General features: G+C 39.7%; 2 protein-coding genes and 1 pseudogene across 14 annotated transcripts in view; 2 read left to right on the top strand and 1 right to left on the bottom strand.

Moving 5' to 3' along the window:
• Positions 1–14718, bottom strand: part of TMCC1 (transmembrane and coiled-coil domain family 1) — a 177216-nt gene extending 162498 nt beyond the window's left edge. For 2 of the 13 annotated variants that reach the window (XM_074312956.2, XM_019746819.3), the window contains exons 1-3: positions 14465–14713; positions 12352–12467; positions 4407–4656 (exon numbers count right to left, since the gene is read on the bottom strand). The gene's annotated coding sequence lies outside the window, so the exon portion shown is untranslated. Of the gene's footprint in view, positions 1–4406; positions 4660–12341; positions 12468–14464 lie in introns of all 13 variants that reach the window. The other 11 variants (XM_074312957.2, XM_019746828.3, XM_074312955.2 and 8 more) reach the window with 10 other exon arrangements.
• On the top strand, positions 679–1005 carry LOC148758238 (large ribosomal subunit protein eL33 pseudogene; annotated as a pseudogene).
• A 1207-nt stretch (positions 14719–15925) lies between the features above and the next one.
• LOC141567108 (large ribosomal subunit protein eL37-like) lies at positions 15926–16301 on the top strand. The gene has a single exon (XM_088798894.1). The coding sequence runs from the start codon at positions 15950–15952 to the stop codon at positions 16241–16243; it is 294 nt and encodes a 97-aa protein (XP_088655020.1). The 5' UTR covers positions 15926–15949; the 3' UTR covers positions 16244–16301.
• The last annotated feature ends 2984 nt before the right edge of the window (positions 16302–19285 follow it).

Here is a 19285-nt window from a genome sequence, read left to right as displayed (position 1 = left end):
CCCTAAAAATCGTTTCTGGCACAGTGCCCTCCGGCCTATAATCAGTACTCAAATATTTGCGACATGAATTGCTATGGAATCTATCCCTGACACTGCCACTTACGGAGTCTAAGAATCTAAAAAGAAAATACTAAACTTCACATATTTGAACCTCTCTCTTCACAGTCAAGGTTGGTCAGATAATTGCTTAACTCTGTTTTCTGTCTTCTCTATAATATTTGAGCACTGACCTAACCATCAAAAGGAAAGCAGCTCACAATAGCCCTCTCTGGGTTTTCCATGTGCACACACAACGTTAGGACAATCAGTAAGTAGTCTGAGACCACTAACAAATTTTGGCCCCAATCTGCTACTTCACTTCCACTAGAACGTATGCTCCATTCAGACAGAAACTTTCATCCATTGTATCTCCAGAACATACAACATATATGAAAGTACTCAATGAATATATTTTAAATAAACCAATGAAGAAAAAGAGATCTTCCATAAATGCCAAGACTAAGTTACATCTAACCATAACCTATCTACTTTGGTTATTTGTACAAGTTCATCTGGCTGAGGATGCTCCGTAGACTGGATACTTCTTCTAAAGAATACATAGGAGTGGCTCTCCTGCCTTTTTCGGCCATCTCGGGGCCTGTGGAGGACTGTGGGAACAGGACTTCTAAAACGTCAAATATGTCTGGAAGGCTGTGGTCCAAGGCCATTTTTGCTAGCTATATGCAGGGTCTCCAGAACCGAAGAGAGCACACAGCTCTTCTTAAAATTGAAGGTGTTTATGCTTGAGAAGAAACTGAATTCTATCTAGGCAAGAGATGTGCTTACGTGTACAAGGCAAAGAACAATACTGTTGACTCCTGGTGGCAAACCGAACAAAACCAGAGTAATCTGGGGAAAGGGAACTCATGCTCATGGAAACAGTGGCATGGTTTGTGCCAAATTCCGAAGCAACCTTCCTGCTAAAGCCACAGAATCCATGTAATGTTGTACTCCTCAAAGATTTAAACTTATTTGAAAAGTAAATAAAGTGAATCTATTCTCTTTCTTTTTTTAAAAAAAGGACAGGAGTGTGAGGAGATTCTCACAAGCCCCTCTGAAAACCCAAATATTAGTATTTAATGTGTCTTACAGCCCTATAACCTAGGAAAGAAAAGTAGCTAGCGGACAGCCAATTGGTTCCTAGACAATCCCCACATTTCTTCTTTTTCATAATAACTACTAAGGATGATTTGAAAACTCTGAAGGCATTAAACAAAAAATTAGGAACTAAGAACCAGTGGTTTAGAATACCCTAAACATCTCAAAGTATATTTTCCAATATTATTGTAAATGAACAATTAATCAAGCCAGTTGCTAATAATATTAGTTAAATATTTTAAATCTTCTCCTGTCAGGGCCGTTACTTAGACTTATAGATTGTTACCTAAGTGCCCAATCTCATCAGCGTTTAGAAATGTTTTGCTATTGGAAAGGCAGCATCTCCAAACAGACTTTTACCTCCGCTGACCCACTGAAACTAAAGCAGGGCTCCTCACAAAGTCCGCTGGGCTCCCCTTTCCTTGACCTATAGCTCAAGGATAGATCATCCCCCTGTGGCTAGAGCTCGGAATGTCCCTTGTCCCACCCAATTCCCCCGTTTTAGAAAATTACCTTGAAACTTATAATACCCTTAGGCTTACTGATCACAATCTCTATGATCTAGCATTCTTTCCAGGCTACTCCCATCCTGGGTTGCTGACTCCACCAGAGAATCACATGGCCAGAGGAAAGGCTCCAGCAGACCCCCGGCACCTCTGGAGGAGTGGCCAGATTTTCTCTTAAATACCCCAAGCTGGTCTGAGAATGTTAAGGCAGTTTTTGGAGGTGTTAACCCCCTGCCTTCTCAGACCACCGGTGTTCTGATAATAAACGCTTGTTCTAACAGCCCAACTCCTGTGTACTCCTTTATTGGCTGAGCAGCGTAGGCCTCAGTTGGCCTCCATTTCGAACTATTCTTACCGAGTTTACCAGTAACTACCACAGCTAAATCAAATGGTTTTCAGCCTTCATCTTAACTGTAGTATTTGACACAGTTGATCACTCCCTATTCCTTGAATCATTTTCTTCATTTGGCTTCACGACACCCTCCACCGGGTTTTCTTCTGGCTGGTGTTACCAAGTCTCCTTTGATCGTTTTTCCTCACCTCCTCCAGGACCTCTAAACGGTTCTACTCCAGAGTTAACTAAGTTCTTCAACCTCGTCTTTCTTCTGTCGCTGCTCACTCCCTTGGTGACCTCATACAGGCTCCTGACTCAATACAACCTATTTGTCAACACCCAGTGGTACACCTCCAGCAGATCTCGCTCCTGAATTTCAGATTCACAAACCCAACTACCTAGTCAACATCTCTACTAAGTCTAACAGGCGTCTGTAGTGTCGTATGTCCAAAACTGAGCTCCGTTCTTCCCCTCCAAACTTGTTTCTCTTTCAGGCCTCATGTCAATAAATGGCAATGCCATCCTTCCCAGAACTCAGAGCAAAAACCCTGGAGTCAGCCTTAACTTCTTCCTTTCTTTCTCAGGACACATCCAATCTATCGGCAAAGCTAGTTGACTTTACTTGAAAAGAATATCCAGAATCAGACTATGTGTCACCATATTCACCGCTACCCCCAGTGCAAACTGTCATCTTCTCTCACTTGGATTATAGCAACAGCCTCTGAAATGGTATTCCTGCTTTTGCCCTTGCCCAGCTCACCATCAGTGTATTACCAACAAACCAGCCAGAGGAATGACAATGTCAAAATGGAAATCAGATCATGTCATACCACTGCCCATTTCACTCAGTGTAAAAGCTAAAGTCCTACAAAGAACAATGGGACTAGCAGCAACTGAGAGCTTATTAGGAAAGGGCCCCACCTCAGAACTGCAAAGCTGGAACCTGAATTTTAACAATTCATGTGCACATGGAAGTCTGAAAAGCACTTATATAAGGTACGACGATATAAGCACCACCCTCCCCAATCCTTGCCACTCCTCAGGCAAGCTTCTGTCTCAGGATATTTGCACTTGCCATTTGCTATACCTGGAATGCTCTTAAATGCTCTCACCTCTTTCAATCCTTTACTCAAATGTCAACTTATTTGTGAGGCTGTGAACACTCAATCCTTCCCCTCAATATGTCCTATTCCTCTTTCCCACTTTTACTTTACTCATTAGAACTTGTCACCACAGGTTAAAAAACTGCATTTTTATTTATCTTATTTATTTTGTTATTACATACAATGTATAAAATAAGATCTAAGAAGGCAGAGATATTTGTCACATTTTCTTCCCCAGAACACAGTAAGCATTCAATAAATATTTGAAATGCACAGAATAAACAAATAAGGTTTGTTACAAAGCACTATCCAATAAATCATATAAAATGGTCCCTTACCACACAAACTAATGTTTTCTCAGCATCACATTCAACAAATCCACTTCTAAAATATACTGAGCCCTACAATGTAATTAGGCACTGTAAACACTACTGTTTATCCATAATTAAGCATAGAGATTTAAAAATCTTATTCATGATTCATGATAGGACTGTATCATCAAAAAGTTTGCAGAAATAAAAAAACTGAGTCTTTAAGAGTGAAAAGAAGACAGATGCCTACAGTCCTCCACAATGCAGTAACAATCCTTTGTATCAACAAAATAGCCTTCCACACAGCTTTTCTCATCTGATCATCAACAATCGCATGAGGTTTGTGTAAAACAAATAATGATATGGGGGTGGCCGGTTAGCTCAGTTGGAGAAAGCGTGGTGCTAATAACACCAAGGTTGCAGGTTTGATCCCCGTATGGGCCACTGTGAGCTGCGCCCTCCTTAAAAAATAAATAAAAGTAATAATAATAATACACCCATTTTAGAGATGAGAAAACACATACTTTATCTCTCAAAGCATGGCAGTAATAATGTAAAACTGGGACTGAAGTCTCTTGATTTTGAGTTCAAAACTCTGTTTCACACCTCTTCTTGCAACAGATTACAAAAGCATATAGCCATATGTTATACTAAAGATACTAAGCGTTCCCAAACCATCCAATGTCTGTGCAGAATGGGAACAAACTCAGTTCAATAAAGTCACAATCTCAACATGAGGAATAAGAATTAAAACTGCTTCCTATCACTTATAAGTCTAACCCAGAGTCCAATGACATTTAGGAAGAATGTAAGAAATTAGCTGTTACATTGCACATCAAGAAAGTTCTTATTGAGTTATGACAACTTCTAGAAAAAAAGAGAATAGGATAAAAGAAGATGGAAGAAGTGAATGAATGAGAACTGAGTTCTACTGAGGAAAGTCATGATTATATCATTTTATACTGCTCTGAGTGCCTAAGTGATGGAATTTTGCAATAGAAGAAAAAGAACATACCTCCTCAAAATCCCAGCACAACAGCTTTCTTTTCTTTGCATAGATGAGAATGAAAAGTTGTAATCCAAAATGTCTCCCAAAAAGTTATTTTTTTAAAAGACATAGAAATAGAAGATCCATGTGTAAAGAGATCCAATCTGGGAGGATGGAGACTGTCTTCTAAATCTTGTGATCAAGAGCAGCTGTTGACCAAGTGTCAGCATCTGAAGAAAATGCTAATTGTGGGTGTGTCTTCTCGAGAGAGTAATACCTGCTGGGACAGAGGAGCAAGAGAAGGAGAAAGAAATACTACTGAATGCAAATGACTGGCTGGCAAACCAGTCACCAGTCCACAAAATTTTTCAAGTTGATATTAGTGAACATTAAAAGATCAAGTGGAGGTAACACAAGTGGGCAAGCCCAACTTACACTGGGGTTATCAATGACGGCAGCAATCAAAGATAGACTTCAGCAGGTGAGCCAGCTCTCTGATTAATAATAAATAAGCAGTATAATAAACAAAATATAAAAACCTATTTCATGTTTTTTATAGCAAGATGATGGTCATATCATACAACCAAACACAAATAATATTAGGTAATGTGGCAAACAGACCAAGCTCTCTGGTACCTTATAAAACAAATTTTGTAGAACTACTAATGAAGATGTCTATGTCAGCAGAAAACATAGAATAATCACGCAAAAAAATGTAAGTAGGTCTGGCAGATAAACATAGTTAATGTGGACACTGAGTGACATCAAAGTTAATTTGACACATACGGTGGTTTTGTGTACCCTTGTTAGATATCTTACAGAATTAGGAATCTGTTATTTTGACAGCAAATTAAGGCAGTATTTCTTAATACCTGTCAAATTACAAATTACAGAATATATAGTAGGCTGAAATGAAATACAAGGAATGGGATTAACAGCAGGTAAGATAATGCAAGGAAAAAAGTGAAAGTAAAGACATCACAATAGAAACTATACAAAATGAAACCTGGGCTACAAGACCAAGAAAAAAGAGCAGAGCATCAGCAAGCTATGGGACAAACTCAAGGAACCTAATATATGTGTAATTGGCATCTTGGGGAGTGGGTCGGGGGGAGGGTGGAAGGGAGGGCAGGATCTGAAGAAATAATATCCAAAATTTTTCCAAATTTGATGAAAACTATAAATCCACGGATCCAAGAAGCTCAACAAACACCAAGCACAAGAAACATGAAAAAAATTAAAACTCCACCAAGGAATAATCAAAACCAAATTGCTTAAAACCAGAGATTAAAAAAAATCTTAAAAGCAGCCAGCGGAATACAGAGCGAGAGAAAATATTTGCAAATCATATATTTGATAAGTAATTAATATCCAGAATATAGAAAGAGTGCCTATAATTCAACCACAAAAAAACGAACAGCTCAATTCAAAAATGTGCAAAAGACTTGAGGAGACATTTGTCCAAAGAAGACCTATGAAAGGCCAAAAAGCATGTGGAAGATGCTCAATATAGCTATTAGGGAAATGCACGTCAAAACCCAGAGATATCAACCTCATACTCATTAAGATGGCTACTAAAAAATAAATAAATAAAGAATAACAGAAAATAACAATGTTGGCAAGGCTGTGGAAAAACTGAAACCCTTATGCACTGCTGGTAGGAATGTAAAACGGTACAGCTGCTGTGGAAAACAGTATGGTAGTTCCTCAAAATTTAAACACAGTATCACCATATGATACAGCAATTCTGGTTATACAGCCAAAAGCAGTATAAGCAGAATATTGAAAAGATATTTGTGCAGCTATGTTCATAGCAGCATTATTCACAACAGTTAAAACATGAAAAATACCCAACGTGTCCATCAATAGATGAACGGATACACAAAATGTCATATATACCTACAATGGAATATTATTTGGCCTTGAAAAGGAAGGAAATTCTGACATATGATACAACATGGATGAACCTTGACAACATTATGCTAAGTGAAATAAGCCAGTCACTAAAAGACAAATATTGTGTGATTCCAGTTATATGAGGTACTTAAAGTAGTCAAATTCAGAGACAGAAAGAATAGTGGTAGCCAGAGGCTGGTGAAAAGTGGGATGTTGAGTTATTGTTTAACAGGTATAGAGTTTCAGTTCTGCAAGATGAAAACAGTTCTATGAATACGAAGAGTTCTAAGTATATGAATGTACTTAATAGCACTGAACAGTACACTTAAAATGGTTAACATGGTAAATTTTATGTTGTGTGTATATCTGAATTTTTAAAAATTGAAAGAAAAATAAAAGGCAGCCAGAAGGAAACAACCACACATTATATGCAGGGGATAAAGATGAGTGCCAACTTCTCACTGGAAACAATGCAGGCCAGAAGACAGTGACGCAACATCTTTCAAGTACTGGGGAAAAAAAGACGTCAACTTAGAATTGAACAACCAGTGAAAATGGCATCTATAAATCAAGGTAAATTAAAGAGTTCTTCAGACATACAAAAGCTCAAAGTATTCATTACCAGCAAATCTGCACCAAAAGAAACGTTAAAAGTCCTTCATTCAGAAGGAATGTACCAGGTAGAATTCTGGAACTACAGAGAAAAGTGAAGAGCGCTGGAAATGGTAAATAGAATACACATACGGTACTTGACAAAGGCTTTTATTATGATAGCAGATTCATCTACATTATTAAAATAAGGGAAAAGAGCACTAACAAGAATTTTCATAATACACCTGTATTACGAAAAATAATAATAAAGTATCTTAATAGAATTCATCCCCATCACAACATTCCTATAGAGAATCAACATTATCTTCTTACAAAAAGAAGTCCCAAGGCATAACCTATTTGTCCAATAATAGAAAGTGAATCCTTTAAAAGTAAAATTAAAATCTTGGTTCCAGACCAGTGTTCTGTTACACAAACCCTTTTAAAGGGTTTGCCTACAGTGAAGTTACTTGGGATAATGTATGATGGTTAATATATAATTTATCTATTTACCATTGCCTTCAGGGAACCCTGAAGTTACTTAGAAGTAAGCTACAAAGACAGCAAAGAACGTTCCTTGCTTTCAAGAAGTCTGAAAAACAACATCTGATTTCAACGAATTGGGTCAGGTTACCCCAATCTGGCAAAAGAAAACTTTTACCAAGTCTTCCTGAGGAAAGTGAATTTATCAAAGCAAAAGTGTCAAAGCAATAACTGCAAAACAAAGCTTCAGGGTTGGGTGCTCAAACAGGAAAAAGAAAACACTAATACTTAATGCCACTCTATCATAGCCCAAACCTCAGAGGGAATGTGGTTAGTAAGAATAAAATCTCTGTAATGTCATTGATGCCAAATAGATTACAGAATGGGAATCCTGCCTACTATCCCTCTGAATACATAATGTTAAACACAATTCACACACTCAGAGACTCCTCAAGACCACAATCAGGTCTTACAATCCAACCTCACAGTGAGAGACTACTTGCTGTTCTCAGAAAGGTAGCTAAATGGTATAATTCAGCATGTTCCTCTAACAGAATTCTGGGGTACCTACTGTTACCCCATCTGCACCAAAATTCTTTACTCTGTAATGAAAATTATGGGATTTCAGTACTCACTGATGAATACCATGCCATGAGAAAGTAGCATTCTTTCAGCACTTTACCTCAAGTAAGTCATTGGGTAACTTTCCTTTAATATGAAAACAAAATTTATCAAAGAAATACTTTATATACTCAAGAGAATTTAAAACATAGGTTCAACAAAAACTTATACATGAATGTTCATTATTCATAATGGCCAAAAAGTGAAAACAACTCAAATGACCATCAATTGATGGATAAACAAAACGTGGTACTGCCATATAGTGCATTCTTATTCAGTCATAAGAAAGTCATTAAGTATTGAAACATGCTACAACATGGATGAACCTTAAAAACATGAAGTAAAAAAAATCAGAAACAAAAGGCCATATATTATATGGCTCCATTTGAATGAAATGTCCAGAACAGGCAAATCCATACAGACAAAAATCAGACTAGAGGATGAGCACAACTGCTTAATGGATATGGGGCTTCTTTTTTGAGTAATAAAAATATTCTGGAATTAGATAGTGGGGGTGGTTGCACAACATTATGAATATTCTAAAAGCTTCTGATCTGTACATTTTAAATGGTTAAAATGAATTTTGTGTTATATGAATTTTATCTCAACAGAAAAAAAAAGAAAGTTTAGTTATCAAGCACCCATATCTCTCACTACTTAACAAAATGCTGTGTTCATAAAAATCATTCAAAAATACTTTTTAAAATTTAATATTCTGGAAAAAGCAAAACTGTAGAGACAGTAAACAGATCAGTGGTTGCCAGGGGCTGGTGTGGGGGGAGTTAAATAGGTGAGGCACAAATTTTTTAGGGCAGTGAAACTATTCTATATGATACCGTCATGGTGAACATAAGATATTAAAAGTTTGTCAAAACCCACATAACTTTAAAGCACAAAGAATAAACAATGTATGCAAATTTTAAAATAATTATTTAGGAGATAAAGGGATCTCAGCATGGAATGCAGAATGTGACAAAACAATTTATATCTATGACAAATATGAAACCACCTCACAAACGAGACGGAATAAGGTGCTGACTTAAGTAATGGTGGAAATGAGGAATCTGTAAGACTAAAGGCAAAGGAATCATCCACGAGCACTGTGCTCTAGTTGATACCGTTTTCCCACAGGTCACAGACTAAGCATTCTAAAACCACTGCCCATGTTTACTAGAATTAAAGAATTAAGTAAATGGATGGCAGAGGACAGAAGCCAGATTTCTGACTGGTGAAGTGGAGGAGGTTAGAATGAACAATGTGGTAAGAAATTACAGTTGGAGACATCAATACAAATTCATGTTTAGCTTAATATAGAGACAAATGATTACATACAGAAATATTTATAGATGTGTATACAAATAGCTCAATATACACACACATAACTCCTTGTTCAGTTAGAGGGCCTGTAAGCAGCAATACTCTAGTAGCAACTAGCACATTTAGCATTAAGATCTTAGTTTCTAATCCCATTTTCCTAGGGAAAATGACCAATTATAGGACTGGAGCATGATATATTAAAGATGAGTCTGAAGCACTTTGTGTTGTCAGAAAGAAAGTGCGCACACACACATAATCATGGGAGTATGTCAAAGGGAAAGGATACAGAAGCCAACTGAAAGAGCTCCCAGTGACCAAAGCTGGAACAAGTTGAGCAAAGAAATTTATGTGACACTCCACCCTTAAGGAAGTGGAGCATAGTTAAACGGGGGTGACACATAGTGACTTTCTTCCAGAGTACAGAAAGGGAAGAACAAAAGGGTAACTTTATAGTGAAAAAAACAAATACTACCCCAAGCTAGGGGATCGGGGTTAATATTAACACTAAGTCCTAACAATAATACATACTCTCGATATGTGATGAGAAGGACACTTTACCTCTGTGGTCTTCCTTCCAAAATCACATTACATCAGTCTAATCCTTAGAAAAACATCAGACAAATCCCAATTGAAGGAAGGACATACTACAAAAACACCCGATCAGTTATTTTCAAAATCGCCATCATTAGAAACAGGGAAAAGTCTGAGAAATTGTCATAACCAAAAGGAGCTAAGGAGAAATGACTATTAAATGCAATGTGGCATCCTGAATGAGATCCTGGAACACAGAAAAGAACTTTAAGGAAAAACCTGTGGAACTCTGATAAGTCTATCAAGTATAGACTTAGTAATAACATATCAACATTGGAACACTAATTATGACAAACGTACCACACTAACGGAAGACGTTAATAATAAGGGCAAGCGCTGTGAGACAGACAGAAACTCTCTGTACTGTCTTCACAATAATTCAGCAAATCTAAACGGTGCTAAAATGAAGTTTATTCTAAAAGTTTTTTTTTTAATTGTAAATATTTATGATTTAGTGCATACCTAAATTTTACTCAGTGTATCTGGGACACAAAAGTTGCCTAAAACATGGTCTTGGCCCTCAAGAAGTTTGTTGTCTCATTGTGAGGTAAGACAAATGCTCATGAAACAAATATAAAACACAAAAATAAGAAAACATTGAGAAGTACAGATAAAAGTACATTAGAAATATAGAGACGGTCTAGAATTTTGAAGGAAGACTTCATCAAGGAGATAAAACTTTAGTGTAACCTTAAATGTACTTCAGGGTACCAAAGTAAAAAACTACAATGATAAACTGGTACACTTACAAGAACTAGAAGGGTAAATAAACAAGAAAAAACTAAAAGAAATGAAAATATTTAGCCCTGAAAAGTGAAGACATAAATGGGAGACCTAACAGCAGTGTTCAAATACTTGAAGGATTACGTGGTAGAACTAAAAGAGTTACCTCATATACCCATTGAACTCACTAGCTGACCTCTAGTAAAATGTGACCAATACTCAAGGACAAAGAGAATGACAGCTGTTCAGTCGAGCCCCAACAGGAAATGGCAATTTGGAAAGACAGGAAGCAGGTGGCCTAGTTCTTCTCTACAACTTTTCGAAGGACAGTGTGCATGTGAACCCAATGAAGTAAAAGTTCAGATTTGAATCCTGCATTGACTGACCACTTAATCGTGTGCCAGGTGCTTCCATATACATTATCTTATTTAATATTCACAACACATCTATAAATATTTATTAATGTAATAGAGGCTTAATGTAAAAATACAAAAAAATAAATGCCAGGAAGCAGGAACACATTAAAACTCTCTCCCATCACCCACTGTCTGATAGGAATTTGACAGCTGTTTTAAAAAGCAAAATTGTTTGAAGACCTACATATCTACATAATAATTTATTTCCTCTTGCTCCTTCCTTCAGTTAAGCTCAGTGGCTCTCAGTTAAGTGCATAAGAATTATGCATGATTATATATACAAAAACATGTACACTATACTTTTTAAGCAATTCAAGGGATTTTCAAGTACAGTTATCATCTTAATGTGATTTTTGTCTCATGTACCAACTTTAGAACGACTCCTGGGGATGAGGTGCAACCCCACTGCAGGCGTATTCTGTGGGCACTGTGAGGCCGCATCACAGAAAGAAGGTGGAGAGGCTGAATCCTATTACAACATGAAGAAGAATATTCTAACAATTAGAGCTATCTAAAAATGGCATAGGCTACCTCAAAGTAATGAATTTTCTGTCATCAAAGGTGTTCAAACAGAGGACGAACAATCTCTGAGAACATTTTAGGAGAGCAACTGGATAAGAAGTTCTCTTCTAAGTCTTAGATTCTAGAATGGGTACACTTTTAAAACCCAACAGATGGAGGACAACCTAGTTAAGAACAACACAATGAAAAATGACACAAAGGCAAGAATGACATGGTATGTGGGGAAGTTCAATGTTGGGGAACATAGAAGCTCATTTCCACCTACTGATCCTCACATATGCTGTTTCATGTGCCAGGAAAGCTCTTCCATCTTTTAGGCCACGACTCAAATATTTTCTCTTTAGTGAGGACTTCCCACCACCCCCACCAGTCACTCACTTGTCAGATCAGCTAGTTTTATTTTTTTCATAGTTCATATCATAGTTTAGCAAACTTTTTCTACAAAGGATCAGACTACACCCTGCAGTCCAAATCTGGCTTGCTCCATGTTTCTGTATAGACTATGAGCTAAGAACGGTTTTTACATTTTTAAATGGTTGAAAAAACTATCAAAAAGAATATTTTTGGGGTGGTAGAAGAGGGAAAGGGGGGGGTCAAATATATGGTGATGTATTATAGAAATGTACACTTGAAACCTGTATAATTTTACTAATCAGTGTCGTCCCAATAAATTTAATTAAAAAAAGAAAATTTTGTGATGGGTAAATTACATGAAATTCAAATTTCAGTGTTCAAAGTTTAAATATTTACTTTCTGGTCCTTTACTGAGAAAGTTTGCTAATCGCTCATTTTTTAGCATTACCTGTAATTACCTTGTCTGTTTGCTTGCTTGTTATCCTCATTCTTTCACACACAGAATAAAACTCAATGAGGGCAGGGACATTGTCTGTTTTGTTCCCCCACTGTAGCCCAGTACTTAGAAAAAATCCTGGAACAAAATAAAGGCTCAATAAATATTTGATGAATAATTAATGAGGGATTCATAAATGCCACACTGAGGAGTTTAAACTTAGACCCTCAGCCGTGACAGGTTTTGTACATATAAGACAGGCATAAAAACTCTTGCAGAAAAGGGGAAATATTCAACTAGAGAAACGGAGTAAACAGCTTAAAGTAATGGTTGTCACCGACTAGTCCAGATCATTGGTTTTCTTCATCAAACTGTACAGGTATTTTTGTACTCATAAAAGATTCTCAACTACTGCAAGGTGTCACAACATTGTCAGGTGACTGTACTTCTGTTTATCTTAAGATGCAAGTACTCTTGAGAAATCTCTCTTCCTATACATAGTACCCAGCACCTGCACCATGCCAAATCTTAATACTCATAACAGATCTAGATCATGTGCTAATCAATTTTCTAGTATCTAAAATTTTCCTATGCTGCTGATCAGCGATCTATTCTGTAAGCAGCTGAAAACTCTTTAGAAATTAAAAGGTTACCACCCACAGGCCAGAAGCAGCTTTTTAATCTTTCTATACTAGCCAGAGAGTGGGTGTGTGATTTCAAAAAAATACAAGCCAACTCTGTTGGTAAAGGACAAGATATTGTTGAGTTAAGATCCTACCTATAACCATCATTTGTTACATGACATTAGTAAAACTACCACCTACTCACAATTGGAGTCTCACTCTTCTAATATACAAGTGGAGGAAAAAAATGTATCTACCTTCTGGAGGAATCTTGTCCTTAACACATTAATATTTCCGTAAGGTTCTTTTCTCCAGGCTTTTCAATAATTTCTATACACAGGTGACTTCAAAGACAAGGGTTTAGTTAACCAATCACTTCCAAAAGTCAAGCCACTGGTCATAAGGCATACAAAGTTTTGTTTTACTTTAAAGCTTTTTATGCCCGAGTTTTTTTTGTTTCTTGTTTTGTTTCGAGAATTAGCTAATTTATGAATTCGGACCTTTAACAGAAATGCTTATGTACAGGTGCTTCTGATGAGTATGTCAGACTTACAGCATCCATTTTGAATTAGTGTGTATATGTTCATCCTCCTTTCCTCTATGACAAGTAAGGTTGAAAAGGCAGCCTGCAAAAGCATTGGGCTAAGATCTACCAAGACTAACGTGTAAGGTGTCACCAAAGCAAAGGGGGAAAATTGGCCAACAGCTAAAGTGAGTGCTTTAAGAAACTCTGCTGCAGATTCACCTGGGGGATCCTCACTATCAATGTTGTTGAGGAAATGAACCCAACCAACCGCTGGACTAATACTACACACACCTCTGCTTGTACTAAAAAAAGGGAAATTTGCAAGATATAAACGGATCTCTGGCCCTTTAGGGAAGGTGCGTCCTTTCTCCCTTCCTAGAAGGCCTAATAAAAGGACCTCTGAGACCTAACCCAGACAGCTTCGACTCCCACCTTACACCACCTAAGCGCCCCGATTCCGGCACAGCCGGTTCCCTCCACTCTTTAAACAAGTTGAAAATCAAAACAAAAGGTGCAAAACTGGTTTCAGGTGGCAATGGGTGAACCCTAGTGGCCAACTTCTGGGGACGCCAGGGCAAGCAAGGGATCACAGGACCTCAGACCCCCACCAGAGCCAGCTCCCAAACAGTCCTCCGGGCTTCGGCCCAACTCCTCACACGGCACTCCCTTCCCTCGGTCCTAAAGATGGGGTCGTGGGAAGGGGGTGAGGGGACGGAGTTTGGGAGAGAAACCCCAGGGTCAAAATGACAGCGGATACAGCCAGGAAGGAAAAAGGCCCGGTGGGATGCTGGGGGTCGAGTCCTAGGCCCGGGGCTTTAGCCCCGACCGGGTGCGACCGGGGGTCCAACCGCGCCAGGCCGCGGGCGGAAGGTCGGGCCCGAGTCAGCGGTGCCGCGGAGCTACGCTCCCCTCAATACTCTCCCCACCCGGGGTGGAGGAGCCGTGAAGGGCCGCAGCCAGAGACCGGGGCAGGGGTACTCACTCACCGGCGGGGAGGGAAGGAGCAGCCGGCGTCTCCGCCAGCGCCGTAGCTCGAGCTCAAGCGCCGGCTCCTGCCGCTGCGGCCGCCGCGCCCGGTCCATCCCCCACACACACACACCCCTCCCGGCCCTGCCCCCGCGCCTCCTCAGCCGCTGCAGCCGCCGCTGCAGCCGCCACGGCCACCTAAGCCCCTGCGCGGGAGCGCGAACCGGCTCGAGGACTGAAAAGCGCGTGCGCCCGCCGCCGCCACCGCCCACAACCTCCGCCCCCGGCCGGCAGCGTACGCGCGAGGCGGTGGCGGGCGCGCGCGCGCCGCAAGGGGCGGGAACAGGACGCGCAGGCCCAGCCCCGCCCTCGGTCCGCCCGCCCACCCACGCGGTCGCGGGGCAACTGAGCTGCCCCACGCAAGTGGCGGTGGGCTGCTGCAAGTGGACTCCTGCTGGGAAATCTGTAGGAACCGAGCTCCTTTAGTCTGGCCCCTCTTTCTGGGGAGCGAGGACCTGAAGCAATGCAGGTTTAAGCGGATTTCTGGCCGCTGCTCTGGATCACACACCTGTTCTCCCTGCCTTGAATGGAAAGGCCTTCCTTCTCTGATCTAGCAGGTTTTCGTCGGCTGTTGGGAAAAGGGCAGAGGCTATTACTATTTCGCGTCTGATATTACCACTGAAAGAATCACAAGCAACCAAGTGCCGATCCCTTTATTATTCCTTTTTTCCTAATTCATTTATCCGTTCATCACTTATCTATTGAGGCTTCTCCCGTGTGTTAGGCCCTGTTCAAGTTGATGGGAATACAATGTGGGGATACGTAAAACAAAGTCCCTGGACTCATGAACGTAGATCTGGTGGAGAAGGAAAACGTTAAAGGGAGAGTTACACAAAATTAAAATTTGCAATTAGTAAAATCTCTTCTTAGAGGTACATGGTGCTAAGAGAACCTATATGGGAGGCGGGGTGGGACGCAGAGATTGATTTAGTCAAGTATTTTCAGGCTGGAAGCTAAACGCTAAGTTGGAAGGAATTAACTAGGTCCAAAGGGTGAGAGAGTAGCATGACCAGAATGGAACACTGGAAGACCACTGAATGTGGAGTAAAGTGTGGGAGTGAGGAGAGAACGGCAATAATTGAGGTAAGGATTTTGAGACTACACAGTCAAGGCAAGGTCAACTGGTGGTGGTGGTAGAGAAGAGCACTTTTTAGGGAGTAAAATGGGCCAGACTTGATAATCTATTCGATGAAGAGTGAAGGCCAGGGAGGTGGCAAATTTGACTCTTAGATTTGAGGTTGGTGGGGGATGCAGTTATAGATCTCAGGAACACTGAAGGAGGCCCCTGAGGAAAGTAACTAAAACTGGATAATAAACTTAAAAGTTAAAACTGTAAGTAAATTTCTAAAAGAAAACAAAAAAAATTTTGTGACCTTGAGATAGACAAAGATTTCTTAGGACTCAAAAAGCATAAATGGCTTTTTGGTCTCAGTGGCAGAAGCGCGATGACGAAGGGCACGTCATCGTTCGGAAAGCGTCGCAATAAGACGCACACGTTATGCCGCCGCTGTGGCTCTAAGGCCTACCACCTTCAGAAGTCCACCTGTGGCAAGTGTGGCTACCCTGCCAAGCGGAAGAGAAAGTATAACTGGAGTGCTAAGGCGAAAAGACGAGATGCCACTGGGACTGGTCGAATGAGGCACCTAAAAATTGTATACCGCAGATTCAGGCATGGATTCCGTGAAGGAACAACACCTAAACCCAAGAGGGCAGCTGTTGCAGCATCCAGTTCCTCTTAGTGATTTCAACGATTAGTTGCACAATAAATGTTTTGATTTTAAAATAAAATTAAAAAAAGCATAAATGATTCTAAGTTTAACTTCATCAAAATTTAAAATTTTTGTTCTTTGAAAGACACCATTAAGAAAATAAAAAGGCAAGGCGCAAATGGGAGGGGGGAATTTGCAACATAATATATCTGACAAAAGACTTGTAGCCAGAATATGTAAAGAACTATTGTAACAGAATAATAAGAAAACAACCCAATAAAACAACGGGCAAAAAGTTTTAGTAAATGTCTCACCAAAAATAAAATGTAAAAATGGTCAATAAGCTGCAAAAAGATGTTCAACATTGTAGTAATCCAAAGATTTGCAAATGAAAACCACAATGATATACCACTACACCCTCACTGGGACAGCTGAAGTTAAAAAGACTGATGACCCAGTAATCCCATTCCTAGACATCTCCTTAACTATACTTAAGCTCCAAATAGACAATAACAAAGTCATACTTCCACCTAACGTGATACAACTAACCTTCACACAACCAAAAATGCTTAATACTTTCCCCAAAATAAGATGCAAAGTCCTTGGATGTTTCCTTTCCGCTTTTGATATTCTGTAACTTAACACTGTGCTATAAAGTTAACTATCACTAATACATCCCTGTTGTGTAGTGGCAATCAAATTTTACCATTGGTAATCAGGATCAGTCAACCCAGCCAGCACAGGAACTTCCTTCTTTGCCTGTTCATTCAAAGGCATGAAATGCCCAGAGTGACCAGCTGACAGTTTCAATCTCCAGTTCAGCAGAAACACTGTTATGTCTCCTGGTGGAAGCATTCTTCCCTTGGAACTAAGACCTCTAGAGCAGCAGAGCTTCTGAGCACTTCTCCTTCCAGGCAAAATGAGCAACCAGGTGTACTGCTTGAAGTTCTGCCAACAGGAAGACTTCCTTCACTATTTTTCTTCAAGGATATCCCAGAAAGGGACTATTGTGCTGCCACAGTCCGTTTTCATTAAATGCCCGCATATTGTGTAGAATCATCATAAACCAGGCTGTTAACCAAACCTGGATTTTCTTTTCCCCAGTCAACTGGTCATAGGGAATGACCCACGAGATGGTAAGTGTGGACTGAGAGAGAGAAGATAATGTAGCGGGAGTAGAGGCCATGGACATTTGGGCCACTTCCTTATACAATTTACTTATGCCTTCAGAGCCCACCATTCAAGCCCAATCTCACATATACCATTTCATTGATAACGGAGTGTTGCTGCGTGTGTACAACTTTATAGCTCAGTGGATCAGACAACACACTGTGCATGATGGGTAGCTCACATGGTAACTTGATGGTCCATGGTTAAGAGTTCAGTGTCTACGTGTCTACTAAGGCTCAGTAGCAAGCCAAAAGCTGTTTCTCAAAAGGACAGTACTTATCTGCAGAGGCTGGCAGGGCTTTGCTCCAAAATCTTAAGTGTCTACACTGTGATTCACCTATAGGAGCCTGCCAAAGACTTGAAACAGAATCTCTATCAGCCACTGGCAGAATGAGGCTCTGGGTTTGGTTTTCAGAAACCTTGGCCCTAAGAGTTTCTTTCAAGACAGAAATAGGAGCTTTCAGGTCATTTATGCGTAGCTTGAGCTGGGAATTTGAAGCCCTGAGCTCATCCTTTTCGTTCCCCACTTTCTTCAGTGAACTTAGGAGCAACCAACCAATCCCACTATATCCCTTAGTTGGACTAAAATGTTCTAAAGTAACAAATACGTGGTCACTCAGCATCTCGCTTCCTATTAGGCATTTGACTAGGGGTATCCAATGACTCATCATGCCATGGACGACCAGTGCCCTCTTTATCACTGGAAATAGAGTCATTAGTGCCATTAAATCTAACCAGGTTAGAGAACCAATTCAAGAAAACCCAGAACTAATTTAAAAACATCCTTAAGATTCTGTTCCTTTAGAACCACTTTCAGTACCAAAATCTGTTATTAGTCAGGGTTCAAACAGAGAAGCAGCACCAGTAGGAGCTATATGATCACAAAATACTATGAATATTTAAATTTAAAAAATTATCACAGTAAAAGACATTACCATTAATCCCCCATAATATACTACCCCTCGCTTTGAAAACACATACTCTATCATTCTTGCCACTTTCTGAAGAAGTTCTAGAAGTCCTCTTTCCTGAGTGTCTTTAATTGCACTGTCGTGGCTGCCTTGATGTCCTAAATCGATTCAAAATGTTTACCTTTCATGGTCATTTTGACTTAGGGGAAGAGTCAGAGTCGCACGGTACCAATTCCAGTGAATAAGGTGGATGAGGACACACCGTAATGTGTTTATTTGACAGAAATTGCCATATACCAGAAGCAATATGTGACATGGAGTGTTGTCATGATGGAGGATGAAAGAAAGACACTCATGAAAGAGGACTTCCAGAACTGCTTCAGAAAGTGGCAAGAATCATGGGATAAGTGTGTTTGAAGCTAGAGGAAGTATTTTAAGGGGGATTAATGGCAATCCCCCTAAAATGTCTTTACTGTAATACATTTTTTAAATTTAAACATTCATTGTATTTTGTGATCACACCTCCTATAGTAAAAGATTTATTTCAGGAATTGATTTATGCAGTTGGGGGTGGGGAGGAAGACTGGTTAAGCAAAGTGAACTCCAGAGGGCAGGCTGTAGGAAGGGCAGAATGGAACTCTCAGGCAAGGGCTGATGCTGTCATCCCAAGGCAGAGTTTCTTCAAGAGGGCCTCAACTCTGCTTTTAAGTACTTTCCACTGATTGAATTAGGCCCAACCAGATTATCTAGGATAATCTCCCTTACTTAAAGTCAACTGATTATGGACTTAAATCATATCTAAAAAAAAATAAAATAAAATAAAAAGTGCCTTCATAGCCACACTTAGATTAGTGTTGAATATTGTGGAATAACGGGGGACTGTAGTCTAACCAAGTTGACGCCTCAAAAAGACTATCACATGAGTGTTTACCCAAGAGAAATGGTAAAATATATCCATCCACACCAAGCATTGTAAAAAATATTTATAGCA

This window comes from Rhinolophus sinicus, chromosome 5 (genome assembly GCF_057876585.1).
Source record: "Rhinolophus sinicus isolate RSI-liver-muscle chromosome 5, RSI-T2T, whole genome shotgun sequence".
Lineage (NCBI taxonomy): Eukaryota > Metazoa > Chordata > Mammalia > Chiroptera > Rhinolophidae > Rhinolophus > Rhinolophus sinicus.
Note: the sequence above shows the minus strand (reverse complement) of the source record. Positions and strands in the feature narration are given on the sequence as shown.